Raw genomic sequence first — 18,610 nt, 5'->3', positions numbered from 1 at the left:
AAGTTTTCTCAGAATCAGAGGTCTAAAATCACTAGCTGGTTTTATGGACAGTGTTTTCATCTCTCAAAACAGTTGAACATCCTAACCCAGGCAGCAGCATTCATGTGTGATGCTTACAGGGCTATTTCTGGAGTGACTACCCTGAACAGTATACTTCAACATATGTTGGGCTCCATGTTTCACTGTTGAGTGCCCCATAATTTTGAGCAATTTTCAGTTCTTGTAGTGGAAATTATAACTGCCAATTTTAAATCATTGGAATGAACAACCTGTGCCACAGTGGTGGTAGCTTTAGCAGGTAGTTAAGGCTGAATTAGAATTTTTGACTTTTTTCTTTCTTTGTCTAATCAGGTTGAAGCTATTTCAGTATCTCTAAGCAAAAATAATAGCTGTCTGCAAAACGTCGTTTCAGGACAGTGCTACAATTTTGTTTGTGTAAACGTAAGTAGAGAGGATGAGCGCTTTTTATTTTACACTTAAACTTACTACTAATGGTAAATGATAATTCAATATTTGAGTAAGAAGTTGTTTGTTATTTTTGTCCTCATGTACTGAGTCCATTGTGATGTTTGGTGTTTCTGATGTGCACTAAACTAGACCTTTGAGATACTGGTCTGTTCATTCTCCTCTGGTTTCACACTTCTGTCACTGTGTTGTTAACTAGCCATGAATTCTTGAACAAGAGAGATAAAATCTGAAGTAGTTTGAAATTTCCTTCATAACTGTTGTATTGAAGTGAATTATTTTAAGGAGAGACCTGTCATACGTGAAGTCATCTAACTGTGCATTCATTGCTACTGTGGTCTAAATTAGGGTTTCCCTTTCTGGACTTGTGCATGCCATGTGATCTGTATTTGGGTCCGTGTATGGGAACAGGTTGGTTTTAGATGAACCATATCTGAGACCAATCAAGACCCTTAATCTTGCTTGGGTTTTTTAAATATATATGTATATAAAGGATTATTAATATTATTTAACTCATTCTTTCTCAAACATCTGTAACTTTATTAGACAATACCATAAAAGTATATTAAAAACAATCAGCTAATCAACACCCTCCCCCCCCACAGAACCACAAAAGTGATGTATCTTCTTTTTTTGGTAAATAATAGATCTTCAAATTCCATTTTTATGAAATAATTGTTGTTTTCAGTGATTCTAAACATTTATTTTAATTTAGGATAAAAGCTGTGCCCTTCAAGAAACCCAGGAGCTAGTGGATATGTTGGAAAGATCAAATATTCCTCTCTTATATCCAGTTGTCCTTATTTCGGTAGGTAACTCCTGTAACTTACTGTGGAAAACAGCTCATTAATTATTTTAAATTAATATTTTATATAAATATAAGTAATATTTAATATAAATGTTTTAAATGTTAGACTAGATTTAAACTGCTGATAACTCAGAATAAAATTGTGAATTCAAACTGTGAATTGGTCTCTAAAGAAACTCATTTTCACTTCAACAAATATACTGCATCCTGTCAGGAAACAAACTGATACTAGCAAATGACAGTTTATTAGTTACAGTAATTTCACGACCATAAGGCGCATTGGACTATAAGGCGCACTTTTTTTTTGCAGTGAGGCTCCGCCCCCAGCTCCCCCATGCGGTTACTGGTCGAGGCCCCGCCTCAACCCAGCAGCCATTGGCCCCTGGGCCTGCCTCCACCCAGCAGGGGCGGTGCCGCTAACCACCGGGCCCGCCTGTATCCAGCGGGGCCGGGGCATGCCCGCCGCCCCTCTGTGCTGCCTCACCAGGGCCAGGCTGTGGCCACCGCCCCTCCGTACCGCCTCCATGGGGCCAGGGGGTGCCTGTAGAGGGGCCGTGCTGCCTCCACGGGGCCAGGGCGTGCCTCTGCAGGGGCAGCTCTGCCTCCACAGGACTGGGGGTGCCTCTGGAGGGACGACTCTGCCTCCACGGGGCCAGGGGATGCCCGCTGCTGCTCCGCCCCGCCTCCACCTAGCAGCCATGGCCCTGCCGACTCCCTCCGTGGTTCGCAGCTCTCACTTCCGGGTAGGCAAATTTTTTGAACTTTGTCCATCAGATAAGGTGCACCGGACTATAAGGCGCACGTCCAGGTTCCAGGGAAAATTTTAGTCAAAAGGGTGCGCCTTATAGTCGTGAAATTACTGTATATATTTCTGTGGAAGGCTAATTGTGACTGGCTGGTTGTACTAAACTAGTAACTCCTGCCTTGCTGTTGTGCTCTATCTCTTCTGCAAAGCATGTGCTGAGCTTGAAAGTTCAGTTGAAACAGAATTAAGTGGCTTTGTTTTTTTCTGTGTGTGTATGGTCCTGATGGCTGCAGTGTTTTTAATACAAGCCGCAATACCATTGGCCTTCATGCTCATGCTCAGCCACTGTCAACCAGCACCCCCAGGTCCTTTTATACTGGGCACCTTTCCAGCCACTCTGCCCCAGACTGTGGTACTGGGTATGGTTGTTGTGACCCAAGTTCAGGACCTGGCCCTAACAAATCCTATTCAATTGGCCTCAACCCACGTATCCAGCCTGTCCAGATCCTTCTGTAGAGCCTAACCTATCATACCTATTATATCCTCACCTATTGTAAGCTATTCTCTTGGAGTGACTGGCTGTGACTCTGTGAACATCAATATTTAGCACTTTTTTTCTAGATCATCTTTTTCTTTTGACACTGTTTCTGGTGAACTTCAGAGTAAAACTTTATTTTAATTAATTTTCAAAGTTGAATTGCTTCTGCCTTTCATAATCAGAGCAATTACATGGCTCCAATTCTGTTGGTCATTTACAAAGCCACTGGATGTGCAAAATGCTCTTTTCTGGACTGAAAATGTTTTAACTAGTCCTTTACCAAGAATATAAAAAAACATTTTTATCTATGTTGAATTTTGGGTGTGAAGATAAAGTTGGAATTTCTTATCAACTAGCTACTGCTAAGGTGTCAAAAGCACGCTTATTTTGTACCCAATTGATAGCACTTTCCAGTCTGGACTTTCAATTAAATACTTTTTTTTGTGTCATGCTAGGAATGTGAAAACTTTGGTTTAGTTGTTGTAGCTATAAGCATTCTGGTCTTAGAATGTCCTAAGAAATAGGAGTGCAAATAATTCTTACACAATCTCCCCATGAAACATGAGTTTTGTCCCTGAGATAGGGCAAAAGTCTTGAAGTCATTGTAGGGCCCAGAGCCATTTTTAATGAAAGTTTACTTGCTTGAGCAGCCTGAAGCATGCACAAATTATTTAGGTGGACTCCTTTTAAAATAGCTTTAGGAGAAAATAATACATTTAATCCCTTTACTATACTCCAGATCCAGTTGTTTCTAACAACTACTTGAAATTTCCAAGACTAGACAGAGCAAGAAAATCTCATAACTAGGTGGGAACAGTTGCTAATATTTAAAACACTGGTAGATATACATTTGTTAAAAGTATGTTGCCTAATTGCACTTCGGTATTTGGTGGAAGTACCACACTCTTAGAAATACAAGAAGGGAAGAAAAGGAGATCTGGAAGGTATGTTTTAAGTGGCAAGAATTTGCTTAACAAATCATTATCTCATATTATTCACTGGGAAGTAATGAAGTCCTTTAAACTTCTGATCTCTAAAACTCATTACAGATGGTATGGGGGACAGAAACTTCCTTCAGCAGTCTTTAATTAAATTCAGTGTTGGGAGACCTCTTCACTAAGGCTCATGAGTGGGATTTTCTCAAGTTTATTTTTTTCCTACATACTTTTTAAACTTATTACCTGAATGAATTGTTCATGAAAAATCCTATAATACACTTTCTTTCAATGTAATTGGACATATTAATATTTCTCGGACAAACATGAATGAGAATTTCAAGCAATATGATGACATTTAAATGCATAGGTCTTAGGTACCAGCTGTAAGGGAAATATTATGTTCTTCTGCTCTCAAAAGTGAAACTCTTGAAAGAATAAATGGGGAGAGCAGCTAACTGCTTCCATTCTAAATTCATGACTAGGAACAGTGTAATGTCATTGGATTTGGGTAATTGGAAAGTTCTTGTCTATTCTTTGATTTCATGACAAAAGCAACTTTTTCATAATAATCTGGTAATTAAGAAAAAACTAAGTTTCTTTTTTTCCTTCCATAGTCATCTTTTTTAGTTGTAAATATGACAGGTGGTTATTATTGTGCCAGATTAGCCCTTTAACAGCCCAGTGAGCATTGATCCAATAAAAGGATGAGCTTGCGCTGGACAAAATGACTTCTGTCTATATTCCCACCTATCAGTTGCCACAGATTTAAAGTCTATTCATTAACCTTGTGCCTGAACAGATTATTTTGTTGCTTCTGTAAGCTGAAGCAGCAATTGGATTACTGTATCTGGACAAAAGGGAAGATTAATGTTACAGGAGAAATAGGCATCACAGAGGTAAACTTCAGGCAATTATTTGTTTACATCAAGCCAATATCTTCTCCAATTATGCTGTAACCTGACAAATCATATTCTTAAATTGATGTTACTTTCTTGCTTTCTTGAGCAATACATTTTCATGTTTGTAAATGATATTAATGGATTTGATTTTATGTTGTTACTTTGCTTAGGGTTAGAAAGAAAGGAAGCTATCTTTCAGCTCTGTAGTTGCAATTATTTGCATTTCAATACCAAAGTTAGTTTGAGAAAGATCTCTTTTCAAAGCTGTCAAAGAGGTTAATGGTAAATAGGAGCTAGGTTAAGTTCTCTCAAAATAATAGATTTTATAATTTCTTGTAAATAACTGTAAATGAGCAGTACTTAGCCTTGTTTTGGGTAGAAAATAACAAAATAATGAGTGTGTGTGAAAATTAATCTCTGCTTGTGTAGTAGAAGACAATAGCTTTGCTTGTGGTGAGTATGCATTTAGACAATCAACAGCTCTTTTAAAAAATGTGTTGCAAGGGAAAATGAGTGGAGACCTACTTTCTGTCAGTATAAATGGAACATAAAGTACAAAGAGAAATTGAAATAATTTTTCTAAGCACTGATCTCTGGGGTGTTCTGTGTGCTTCTACCTCTGTGTAGTAGTTTCACATAAGTTTTATAAGATGGAATAATTCAGTCAGAAAAATACTGTTCCTTTCTTTTAGGGATAAATGTACTTCCGCTATTAATAAGCGCTGAAACCTTATATGTTCGAATCATCAGCCTTTATTTTGATTTCTACAGCTAATAGAAACTTTGTAAGGGAAGTTGATTAAAATGTGGAATATGTACGCCTTGGGAAAGGATTGAGCTAATTGATACCTCCCTGGAAATACCAAGAAAGAAGTAGAGAATATTCTGAGTTGGAAGGGACTCACAATGATCATTGAGTCAAACACTTGGCCCTGCACAGGATACCCAGGAGAGAATTCATAGACTGATAGAATGTGCCAGGTTGGAAAGCACCCATCAATCATCAAGTCCAACTCCTGACACTGCACAGGACACCTCAAGAATCGCACCACATGACTGAGAATGTTGTCCAAACACTTTTTGAACTCAGTTCAGGTCCTGTAAGATCTACCATGTTTGTGCAGCATCCCAGATGGAAATGAGACCTGCCTTTCCCTGCCCAAGAGCTCAGGATAGTCACATCCCTACCTCCTTTTGACGTATTTTCTGCTTTTTAAACTCAAAGCATTACTTTGAAATTATTGCAATTAAGGCAACTAATATACTATGCTGAAAGGATAATAAAATTCCTATTATAGTTCAAAGAATTCAGTTCTGTCTCGAAAACCTTCAAGATGCTTACAAAAGACGTGTATTCCATAGCCCTCTGACAGTAAAAAAAATACAAACAAAAAAACCTCCTGTGAAAGTCTAGAGCTTATAAAAGCATGTTGTTTGTTTTCAAATTTAATTGAATATTTTTAAGATGTATGACGTGTTCTGGCATATTGGTTTCTTCTGCTTTGAAAAAAATAGTTTTCATGTCCTTAAATGTGTAAGTAGTGGAATTCAGTAGTAAATAGAAACTATCTAAGAAAAACCTTTTTTAATCTGTATTTTTATGTGTGCTTAACACACATAACACCATAGAAAACAATATAGAAAACACCATAGAAAAAGTGGATTTTGTTTCTTCCTTGTCTGTTGTTTTGCAGGTACACTTGGATATTTCAAATAATTCTTTCAGCATTGGAATGGAAGACCTGAATATGATCAAGAAATTTGCAAGAGAAACTAAAAAGAAAAACATTTTAGTTTATGGTCTCCTTATTCAGTATAAGGTATGTAATTATCTTTCTGTGTGTGAATTATCTTATTTTACAATTTTTATGATTAATGATAGAATCTTCATTTAAAACAGAATCAAAGGGAAATAAATATGACATGAAAAGGATTTTTTGGGAAGATTCTTGCCTGTTCTTGTTCAAAATTCAGACAAACCTGTAGTTATACACAAAAATGTAAGCTTTTTGATTGGAGAGGAATAAGTGGTAAACATTTATTAGAAATGCATGAGAACATCATGACTCTTTTTGTTTTTCTGCTTAGGAACTTGCTTTTTTCAGCATTAGAAAAAGAGAAGAATAGTGCAAGTACATTGCATCAGTGGTTCTGCAGTATTTTATGTCCCTCATCAAAACAGTTTGGTACTCAGGTGACAGGAAGGGCATGGAGTATAGGTGTTGAAACAGTGTCTGTAATAGTAGCAAATTGCCTCAACTGGAGGCAAAAAGAGTTAGCGCTCCAAAATACTTTGTACTCACAAAAACTATTTAAAAACAAACCATTTGCCTGGGAAACATGTTCTGTCAACCATAAGAGTGGGCTGCCTTGCCTCCAGTGCAGACATAGTTTTGCAGCTTCTTAACTCGGTAAACAGTGAAGGAAGAAGTAAGCTAGAAATATTAATAACGAAGAATAAATGTAATCCTAACTGCTTTTTTTTTTGGGGGGTGGGGCTTGAATTATGTGTTTGAGGTTATATATAACTGACTAAATGTGGCTTTAATTTTATATCTTTTTCTGGTACACCAAGCACTTTATTTTTTCCTATCAAATTCTATTGGTTTATTAAGAGCTGTGAGTATCAATACCTATCAGTTTAGGCTTGCATAGACTTTTAATGCAAACATGGTATGAATATTGCTATTATATGACATTAGTTCGTTTCTTGTTTTTAAAACACTGAAGGACATGAAACTATTCAGTTTTCTTTCTGCTGCTATCAAATACTATTTTTTCACGGTGAATTCTGGCTTCTTTTGGTAAAAATAATTCAAATAACTATGGAAATATAGCTTTAAGACTCACCTTATCATGGTAAAAAATAACACTTCAAATATTGCTTTAGTCTAACAGCAGTTTTTACCTTTTAGACTTCATTGTGTGTATATGATTTTATATGCAAGTGAATCAAATAGACATATGTGGATAGCAACAGTCAGTAAAGCTGACTGGAAGAAAGAAATCCTTTTATAATCTTCAGGGGATTTTGATGTGCCTGGCACCAAGACAGTTTAATATTAATGGGCACATATAAGATCAGTTGAGAACTGAGTGAGAATTCTTGATCTGTGGTAAGAGGATTGCAGCAGACTGCTGCCTCCATTCTTTGAAAATAAAAAGCTAGAATCATTATGTAAGATCACTGCAGGCAGAATCATCACTTGTTAGCATGGAGAAAGTCTTATATAGAGTAAAACATTTCACAAAGTAAGTAAACTATTTCTAGCTCTCTTGTTTTAAAATGGCTTTTAAACATGTCCCTGCTCACAAAGGCATACAGTCTTGAGTTCCTGCTGTCTACTTTGATGGATAACAAAAGAATAGGTTGTACACATCATTTGTATATATGCGATATATGTATCAAGTTTACTTTTGGCTGCAGATCTATATAGAACATAATTGTTTCTAGGTAAAGACCTATGGAAAGACTTAAGTCTAGAAATTACATAGCCCAAAATTTATTGCAGATCTGGGTGGGACTAAGAGACTATGAACAAAAGCAATTTGTTACATGAAAAAACATCTTTTAAACAATTTATTATTATTTTTTTAATCTTAAATCCAAAGCATGAGTTGAGAGTCACCAAGGCATTTTGCTTCTAGTACAAACCATTAATAGATGAACCTATAGATGAATTTCATGCTTCAGGATGGAGTTTCATATAGGCATAATTGAGAGTCCAGAAGAAGTAGAAACACAAAAAACAGCTGTGCTAAGGCAGGATAACCTATTATTGCAATAATTTCTGTCACTAGATGCTTTCTAGAAGTTCCAGAAAGGTATAGTTTGTTTCAGGAAAAGAGTGATGACAGATTGCTTCATGGAGCTTTCCTCTAGCTGACAGGTTTGTATCATCACTACCAGGCATACACAGTTGGTAGGTACACATTTCCTAATTAAAAAAAAAAAGGAAATTTATTGAGACATGGCCATGGTAATGTTCATGTAAAATTATGTTATGTTTAGAAGGGTTATATGATTAAGTGAGTGTAAGGATATGTTGATATAAAGGAAAATGGGGGCAGTCTTTTGGATTTTGCATTAGAAAGTCAATTTTTTTGAAATAAATACATTTTGAAAATACAGTTGTTGGGATTTTTTTATGTTTTGGAAGTGGAAAAAAAATCCTTTTAGAGCCAAGGAGTTCAGTTTTGATGGTATTGAAGGGCCTGTGAAGCCCTAAGAAAAAGTATGAGCCTTTATTTTCACTTCTTAAATGCAGTGTTTTTTTGGTATTTAGAAAAAGAAGTATTTTCATGATTATCTGGTACACCAAGAAGGTAATCAGGAGAATTAAAGGAAAAGGCTTTAATGTGCTCTATAAATGACCTGCTTTTTATCTTTCATTTGCCTATAACAAGTGCATATTCACAGCTGGTACACAAATAGCTATTTCTCTTATAAACATCATGCCTAGGATACCACATTACTGATATTGATATACAAATTGGATCCACTTCATAAAGCCTCTAGTTTACATCCTGAAAATACTGTTAATTTAAATGGCACTTATGAAATATTCATTTCTATTTTCTAAAACAGTTCTGCAATGTTAGAAGTGGTTTGCACATTCAAAATACAGAGAATATTCAGTATCCAGAGTCTGAACTTATGGAATTAGTTTTTAACCATTTTTCAGATAATTTGAAGGAAATAACTGATAAGGAAGGTGAATTAAAAATAGGGAGAAAGGTCGATTTTTTTAATGGATGATATTACTGGCAAGTGTCGATGGAAATGTTAGTAAAATTCCAGCTCCTTAATTTAATGACGAGTTCACCTTGCAAATAATGATGACTGGGATGATATTATTATATATTAAAGTAAGAATCTTTGCTTTAATAATGACCAAGCAGGATGTAATAGAGAAAGCAAATTCTGAATATTGGGAGGACAACCTATAAAAAGAAGCCAATTATCCTTAAATAAACAAGGTTGTTCTTAGAAGGAGCCTTAAAAACTGCTAAAACCCCGAAGAGTATGAAAGCTAATGTCAAATCATTGCATCCATGCAGGGCTGGATATATATTAAAAGTATTGATTTATATCATTTGAACCACAAGATTTGGGAGGATACCTCAGTTGCATATTGTTGTTCTGTGTTCTGAGCAATGGAATAATACTGAAATTGGGCCTTGATCTCACACACATTATTATCTTAAAACATATTTTAGGTAGTTAATGGGATTATGCTTGAGTATGACAGTAATGTTTTAAAAATCCCCTATTTTCTCTATTTACTGCTCTTCTCCCTTTAAAAATAATGATAATAATGATAATAATGATAATAGTCTTATGACTGAAAAAAATCAATAAAATAATCAAAAGAGAATATAAGAAGCATTTTTTAGCATGGGAGTTCAAATTCAACAGCTTGTAAAGGTTACAGAAATAAAATCTTGGTCTGTAGGTTTCAGTAATGATTTTTTTACAGTTCACAGGGTGTAGAAAGGAACAGTAATAATCCAGAATAAAGCATATTTGGATGGACATAGGAAACCACAGAAAGCTTTAAAATAAGAAAGTAATATTAATATCTCTCGGTTATAGAACTTTATTAAGTTAAAATAATCCTACTACAGAGAAGCACTGACAGAATGTTGTGTCAGAGCAGCAAATATGGGCCAAGGCTTGCCTAGGGTAAGGAGGGCCAAAATACTTTTGCCTCTGAAACTTCTATATTTTTAGATAAAGGAACTATTCCCTGACAGCCAGAAAAATCACAGTACCTACACTAAAAAGAGACAAATGATCCTATAGAATAATTGTTATAAAGCTGCTTGAAGCTAAAAAGAACCTGAACTGTAGGTGATTTCTTATGCAAACATACTGGACACTTACTGTAGCCTTAAATACTTTTTGAAGACAAGAGACCCATCTGCAGTGGGGTTGATGGCTCCAGAAATACTTGGTGTGCTAGGAGTGTTTTATGTCTGTCTTGGTAAACCACAAAGGTAAACATTTATAATTTCTTTTTCATCAAAGATCCCTTAAAATAGTATTATGGGTAAACATTAAGGCAGTGTTTCTCAAAAGAGGGAACACACCCCTCAATGGGATAATCCACAAAGTAGAAGATGGTTTGGCAAGCAGTAGTGAGATAATGAGCCTTGAGGGCAAATGAAGTAAAATCACAAAGTAAAACTTTGGAAACTCATTAGAAACAAATAGGTTCTGCCCTACATGACCCCTACATGCTTCTCAATTCACTTAATAATCAGCATAGAATTGGTCAAATTATTGCAATCTGATTTAAATGATTGGGATGCTGCCTGGAGACCTCACTTTTCTCAAAATGACATTTTTTTTCATTTCAGCTGCAGTGACATAATAGATTGCAATGAATATGGAAATTTGCATTTATTCTTAGAAATCTTTAAGGCCAAGTAATTACTGTTTAGTATTTTCAAGAGGCAGAAGTTGAACTTTTAAATATCATGGTCCTATGGACTATTCATTCTTTCATCAAGGAAAATTGTGCAAATTACGTGATGACCCAGAGTGGTCTTGTTTTCATAGAGTTTGGGACAAAGAGGAAAATCAAATCAGTCTGAAACTTTCCATATGGATAGGCTTATAGAAATCGGAATCTGTGGGTTTCTTAATACAAACTCACAGCCAGTTATTCACCAGTAAAACCAGAAATGTATATTTATGGAAATTTGACACATTTTTATCCTTAATTACTAGTGCTATCTGCAATCAGTCATGAATGCATATTTTGCAATAAGTTGAACTGACATGAAAAGAAAAATTTACAAACATGGCTTTGTATTTTGAACCGAAATCTATTTGATCAAACTAACCTTTTGCCTCTGTTTTGTACCATTCAGAGAATATAAAAAAAATTTAAAAGAACATGTCTCTGGCACATTAGTCAATTAAAAGTAAGTCAATTAAATGTATTAGTTCAAATTTTACCGAATGTTGGGGAAGTTTTGAGCTTAGAGCCAGCAAAGGTCATAAACACAGAACTTTGCAACCTCACTTTTGCTTGCAGCACTCTGGTGCCTGACATTGTGGGAAGCAGAGCTGCTTGGCTGTGCTGCTGCTCAGTTTAGTAGATATCCTGAAGCTTGATTCTAGATTATACTGATCAAGAAATTGGGATTGCTATTCTTTTATTTCAGAGTTTTAGTGCGTCTGCCTTGAATGCATGCATACATGCCCTCTTATTTTCTTGACACCTTTCTCTGTTCTCTTGTTTCCCCTCAAGTCTTCTTCCTTTTCTAGCTGAACGGGTAACAAACCAGTGGATTTTCTAGATTTGCAACTCTTCTAAAAGCACTCAAATGAAGATTTCCACAAACTCAGTACACTATCAAATTCCCAATATGAGGAAGATGGGCTTTTAAGAAAAATAATTAGTAACTTTTTGGGCTTTCATTAAATAACTGTGTAGGATTTTATCAGAGAAAAGGCAGAAAGTTACTCAATTTGTCTCTGCTATTACAAGTTCTGGGAGTTTACCAAGCTGCACAGAAAACTATGAGGTTAATATTTTATGCCTTTTTCACGTGACCTTTTTAGAACTTATTTCAGCTATTTATTGAACTTGTAATTGGAGAAACCAGAGTTCTTCCATCAACTTGTCAGTCAAAGTGATGAAGGCATATAGACATTCTAAAATTCATTATTTCATAAAATAGCCTTAAACATCCTTGCTCTTATACCTCAGTTCAGACATTCTGACAGTGTTAGTCAATAAATGTTGCTGGTTGTTTCTTTTGTGGATATTTTAACAGTATAAAACATATTTCTCTAAAATAGCTTCTTAGTATGAAGAATTTTGGGGAGCAAGTGGAGTTAAGGTGAACTACCAAACTCTAGTAGAAAGGAAAATATGTGATATATGGTATAGGAGCTTAGAAAAGTATGGCAATATTTATTTTTCTCGATACTTCATTGTAATAGGAAATAAACATTGAATTGGAACCATTTGCAAAAACAAATACTATGAGCATCAATTCTGAGTTTTATCTTCAAATCTGATAGTATGAGTTACTCTGATTTTTATTTCTTATTAAAGCTTTGATGTTGACCTCTTATCTCTTAATGGAAACATAAACATTTAAGATGAAAGGACTTTGACACAAAATCTTGTTTGCAAACAAATGGCTTTTAACTTATTTTTCCATTGCTAGCCTGTCTGATGGAAACCTCTGAAGTCCATTGCATCTCTTTGAGGACAGTTGCACTTTTGAGTGGTTAGAGCTGCAATTCTCCACTTAAAGTGATGTTTGTACTCTTTTATTGTCTAAGTTGGGCATCAAAAAGTAATCTTCTCAGTTGGCTTCCATGCTGTCCCCCAGAGGCATCATTTAGCAGCTAAAATACCTATAGTACAGGATACTTATGGTTTTTTCTGGCTTAGCTCTGATTACATAGGCAACAGTAACAAAGAAGCTTTCTCAAATTGTTCTGTGTGCTTAAGAGGCATTTTGAAATTGTTAACAGCTTGCTGTTGTGTTAGTTTTCTAATGAACTTTTGTATTTTGAGTGCACTTTTTCAATTAACATGAAACATTAGTATAATTAACATCATTAACATAATTACCATTATGGCTGAAATTCTGCCGATAACTTTTCCACTTTCAATGCAAAGTTTAGTTTTATAGCAAAAGTATGCAAAGATTGTGGCACATTTTCCTCACTAGATTGGACTAGGAAAATGTAGGAAGTTCTTCAGCTATTTAAACACAAAAATTTCCTTCGAGCTGTACATTACAGTGACTATTCTGCAGGCTTTTGCTGCAATCCTTGCAGAGTGGTTATTCCTAAAATTTGTAGAGCAGAGGCAGTAGCCATCAAATCTATATTGGGAATATTAATTTCCTCTTTCATCCTCTCCTGCAGGATGAGAGGATATACTAGCAGGAGTCAGGTAATCCAGACTCAGGCCAACTTTGGGATATTTCTTTGGAAGGGCTGGAGGACCTGTGATTGGAGTTTCTGTGTATATTTGAGACACTAAGCCCCAAATGTTATTTGTTGCTTTTATCTGTTTCTTTAGTGAAAGTCATGCATTATGGATCATACCCAGTGCTGAAGTATTTAAAAATAATATGTGATATTACACGATACAAAGGCCCAATAAGTCAAGAATGAAAAATGCCCCAGCCTGTGCACAGCCATCAGATCCCAGTGATAGCCTGTCTATCCTAGTAGCTTCTTTGTGCACTTGAACTTTTTCAGATTTGTCACCCATCTCCTCTGGAAGTATCTGTCCTGATGCATCCCAGGTTTGGGTTTCACTGCAGTGGGATTTATTACACTGCAATATGTCACCATCAAAGGTGGTCATAATGGACCAGGTCAGAAGTTTATCTAGGTCATTGTCTTGGGTCCAACCGTAGCTGTAAGGAAATCCCTAGGAGAGAATCAGATCAGGGCAAGCATATATGGCACCCCTATATTTCTCCTTACACTCAATAATTGCTAATTTAAGCATTTCCTGAGCCTGAGAGGTTTTCTGTGGAAGTATTAGCCCTGATGGATTTTTGTTCCAAGCTCTTGTCTTCTGAGATCTGTGTAAACTTTTAGCCTCCACTATGTCCTCTAATGAACAATTACACAGACTGGAAAACAGATAAAGAGAGGAGGGTTCTTCACAAAGTAATGTCTTAAGCACAGGGACTTGCTTCTGGTCTGCTGAGATCTCATAATTTAAAATTTGAAATACAGATTAATTGTTTTGCATTCACTTGTATTCAACTTCATATATCATTTTTTTGTCTGGTTACTCAGTTTATCATGAACTTCCTGCATTCCAAGCCAGTCAGCCACTGCTGTAATGGACTTCATATCATAAGCAAGCTTTTATTCTTAGTTACTCTTTTTTCCAATTTGTTTATGAATGTGTTGAACAACATAGATCCTATAACAAATACCACCTGATCTATGTCGGTTCTGTCTGAGGACTAAACATTTTCTCCTACCCACTCTACTCAGTCTTTTGAGCAAGGATTTATCCCTGACAAGTCTTCTGTGTTAAGTCATGGAACCTTTGTTTTCTTGAAATCTTTGGGGAGGAATTTTGTTGAAAGTCTTAGAAATCCCAGTAAATTCAATCAACTGTCACCCACTTCTTTGAAGAAATAAAGTGAGAATGCACATTCAAACTTAAAGACATGTTGACTTTATCATCATCTTGACTTGCTCTCTGCTATTACTGTTGAATATTTAATTGTTGAATTTTCTGGTATGGAGTTACAGCTTTCTGTTCTGTAGTTCTCTGTATCTTTTCAGAATTTTCTTGTTTTAAATTGGAAATTATTACCATGCTGTTGTGCCTAATGAGGCAATTTTTAAAGTAGAGATGATACACACCACTAGGAACCTGTCGCTTCTCTTCATTAGTGATAAGGCCAGAACAATCACAGTGCATTCTGGTGCTGGCTTGTGGTTGCTGAGGGCTATTTATTTTTTAAAATTCAAAGATAACAGGAGAAAATCTCGTGGTTACTTCATCTCACTAATGTTAAGTTTCTAAACGTTTCAGCTGGCTTTCATCTAAATTTGTTTTGGAACATCTGAATATGAAAATATGTTCATATCTCAAGATGCAGAGCGTTTGAAGTTAGGTTAAATTGTTCTCTTAAGACATGGAAATGCATAGATTGAGGCTTTACAGAAGTCAGAAAAAGATCATAGGAAACTTCCACTTGGTAGTGATTTTCATCTCAATTTTGCTGTGAAATATTCCCTGGAAGTTATTTTCCAGTTGAATACTTGGATTGAATAAAAGTGGTAAGTGTCACCATTATTGATTTTCCATCATTTTCAGTCTGAACTCATTAAATTTGATTTTGAAGCATTCTTTCAGGAGTTGCTTTCCTAAGCCAATTCTTATTTATCCTCCTAACTAATATTTTAACCATATTCCAAGCCTTACAGTGTACTTTCTCACCAGGTCAGAGGTCATATTTTTTTTGAGCACCACAGCCCATTACTTTGCAATGTACTTATATAAATCTTCTTGATTTATAACTGTTTTATTCTTTGAGGTTTCTACCAAGCAGAATCTTTTAAAAAATGGGATTGTTTACAATTGAATTTTATTCAACCTGTGTGGTACTGGCAGCAGCATGAATGCACATTTTTGGCAGAACCTCTGCCTTCAGCTTTTTCCTTGACTCAGTCTTTCCATTCTTATGCAGCTATGAGCTCAAGTGTCTTTCCCTTGTTTATTTAATTCCAGTATTCTTTGCTTAGATTTAGCAGACCAGACTGAATTTTGTAGGCAGAATTTTAGCAAATGATGTGAAAGATGGAGATAATGTGTGATTTCTACTTAAACAATAGCAGTATAATGAAGTATGCTCACTGCACACCAACTTTCATGATCACTTGCTCACAGAACTGTGCAATTTTATAGGTTTTTTTCTTGTCCTGGGAGGTCATTATTCAAAATGAGGTAAAATGGGTTCAGAACTTTCCTTTGACTAAGTCAGATACCAGTTCTACAGTTCAGCTTTTGATTTTTGTCCTTCCAAGTATGCTATATGCTTACCATATTCAAGGCACAAAGATTCTTCCATGGAATTATGGCATAACTGTTTACAAGCTCATGGAGTTAATAAACTCAAATAGTTGATGGTGTCAAAAGAGACGGCATGTGCCTTTTCGTTGAAGTAGAGAATGGACTTCCTCTGTCTTGGATGTGGAGGGGGTGTTAGTTCCTTCTGTAAAAGTTAAATTTCTTCTTTCAAGTACAGTAATTTCACAATTACAAGCCGCACCATTTTGACTACAGTTTTGGTCTGTACCCGGAAGTGTGGCCTGTGGCTAATATATGAACAAGATTCTAAAAGTTGCCAACCCAGAAGTGAGAGCCCGCGGCAGCCCCAAGCCAAGCTGGAGCCCGGCCAGCCCTGGCAGAGGTGGGAAAGCCTGGCAGAGGCAGGGCCAGCAGGGAAGCCCAGCAGAACCGGGGCTAGCAGCGTGGGGGAGCCCGGCAGCACGGGGAAGCCCATCAGTACCGTGATTAGCAATGTGGGGGAGCCCAGCAGAACCGGGGCTAGCAGTGTAGGGGAGCCCAGTGGCGCGGGGCTGCCCGACAGCACGGGGAAGCCCAGCAGAACAGGGGCTAGCAGTGCAGGGGAGTCCAGCAGAACAGGGGCTAGCAGTGCAGGGGAGCCCAGCAGAACCGGGGCCAGCAGCGTGGGGGAGCCCGGTGGCGCAGGGGCCTGCAGTGCCAGCCAGGGCGAACAAACGCGGCGGCGGCGGTGCAGGTGGCATGGGGGGCAGGTGAGCCCGGCGGCAGCAGCAGCACCGCCCGACCAGCCCCGAGCAGCCCCGCCGAGCCGTGGCGCCGAGCTGGGCCACCCAGCCCCCTCGGCAACCATGAGTGGGCCGAGCCTGCCTGGCCCCACCCCGAGCCAGTAAACCCCGCTATGCCGCGATTCTGTTACTAATTGGCAAATTTGTGAAAGTTGCACACGGATCCTCGCTATGAACGAAAGTGCGGCTAATAATCCGTTGCGGCTTATGTATGGACGAGGACCTAAACATTGCCGACACCCTGGAAATGCGGCTTATAATCGTTGCGGCTTGTAATCGTGAAATTACTGTACTTGAAAGGGCTGGAGTTGGGTGAAGCTCCATTTCTTGTGCAGAATCCTGTTCATGTGCAGCTTTTTCTCTTCTGTAGATAATTTAAATCTGAACATTTTCCCTCCTCTACTAGATGTGTGTGTGTGTGTGTGTGTATATATATATATATATCTGTAATTATAACTTTTAAGTCCTTGTTATATATACTATGAGAAAACCGGGTGAATTGTGATGCAGTTACCCATAGCAGAGAGAAAACATCCTGAGTTCTGCTTTTTAAAAATAGTGGCAGTAACTGAGGAGGAGTCTGTCTTTCAATATTAAAACTGAAGCAAATATATTCATGTTTCAGAGTTTGCATTTATTTTTTGAATTTTAAAAATCATCCGTAAAATGCTGCAGATGCTTGTGTTAGTCAGGACTGTAACTTTTATTTTGCTTCCTGATGAATAATTAACACAGTGGCATGAATGTAGCCTAAAAATAATTACATTTCTGCAGAGGCTGAAATATTGAGGTTCTGCAATTAAACTTTGCTGATTTTGATTTTTCAGAACTTGTTCAACTGTGGTTGGTATGAAGGATCTAGTTACTCAAAAATTTGTATGGAAAAGGTTTCCATTGACAAGTTTGTATTCAGATTATTGATGAGTTTGTTATAGAGAAAATGTTTTATGTTGAAAATATTCTTTAAGCATTGTGTTATACATCGGGAAAGAAAAAAAAAGTAATATAATTAGAATCCATTTAGGGAATAGGAGCCTAAGCAGAGAGTTACCTTAGGATAGGAAAAGATTTTGTGATGTATTTTTGACATTTGCTTTCAAACTTCTTGCTCATTTTGTTATGCTGTATTGCAAGTGCATCTTTAAAAGAAACTTATTGTACCAGCCAATGTTTTATCACATGCATATTTACAGGAACATGAAGGGAGATAAGGTAGAGTATTAATGTTTGATACATGGTGTAGTAAATTTGTATACGGGTGTTTGATCCTATAGGAGAGGGTGAAGTAAATGAAACTCTGAAAAGAGCATGGTGCTCGGTCAGTTATCGTGGGAGACACATGTAGGGCTGTGGGTCACTTTTCAGATCCCACCCTTCATCTGTGCCTGAGCAGTTTTGGTCTGACAGAAACCATGGCTTTATTTACATGCAGAAGAGTAATGATCAGTTATAATTACTGTAATATTGTGAGGGATATGCATTTTAGGACCTCTTTAAGTGAGAAAAGTTGAAGCACAGTGAGACTAACTGCGCTTCAGCTAGGGGAGTTAAAATCTCTATGCTCAGAGAGTTGCAGTCTGTGACTGATACTTGCTTGTACTAAGAATAAACCTTCAGCAGGTTTAAAACTTACATTTCTGCTACACGTCCTAGTTGCTTAATTGAGAAGAGTTTATTGGTGAAGACCTGTTTCTGGACATCGATCTCTGCTTGGTATTAGGGGTGTGCCAAAATTAGTGAATTTTGTCAGTGTCTCAGGTATTGAATCAGCTGTTTTAAAGGTAGTTTGTCCTGATGTGTCTTGCAATACAGTGTAGCACAAGAGTAAATTCAAGCCCATAAAGCAATATGAAATCCCTGTTGAAAAGTTATATTGGAATTAACAGTTA

At 36.9% G+C, this 18,610-nt stretch overlaps 1 protein-coding gene across 4 annotated transcripts in view; it reads left to right on the top strand.

Moving 5' to 3' along the window:
• The window catches only part of CRPPA (CDP-L-ribitol pyrophosphorylase A), a 166,705-nt gene that overhangs the window by 65,162 nt on the left and 82,933 nt on the right, over positions 1 to 18,610 (top strand). For all 4 annotated transcript variants that reach the window (XM_033059009.2, XM_033059001.2, XM_033058993.1 and 1 more), the window contains exons 7-9: positions 352 to 441; positions 1,181 to 1,273; positions 6,088 to 6,213. In XM_033059009.2, the coding sequence (XP_032914900.1) occupies positions 352 to 441; positions 1,181 to 1,273; positions 6,088 to 6,213 (309 nt within the window). The remainder of the gene's footprint in view (positions 1 to 351; positions 442 to 1,180; positions 1,274 to 6,087; positions 6,214 to 18,610) is intronic.

Source organism: Catharus ustulatus, chromosome 1 (assembly GCF_009819885.2).
Source record: "Catharus ustulatus isolate bCatUst1 chromosome 1, bCatUst1.pri.v2, whole genome shotgun sequence".
Lineage (NCBI taxonomy): Eukaryota > Metazoa > Chordata > Aves > Passeriformes > Turdidae > Catharus > Catharus ustulatus.
The sequence above is the reverse complement of the archived record's forward strand: the minus strand, read 5'-3'. Positions and strand labels throughout refer to the sequence as shown.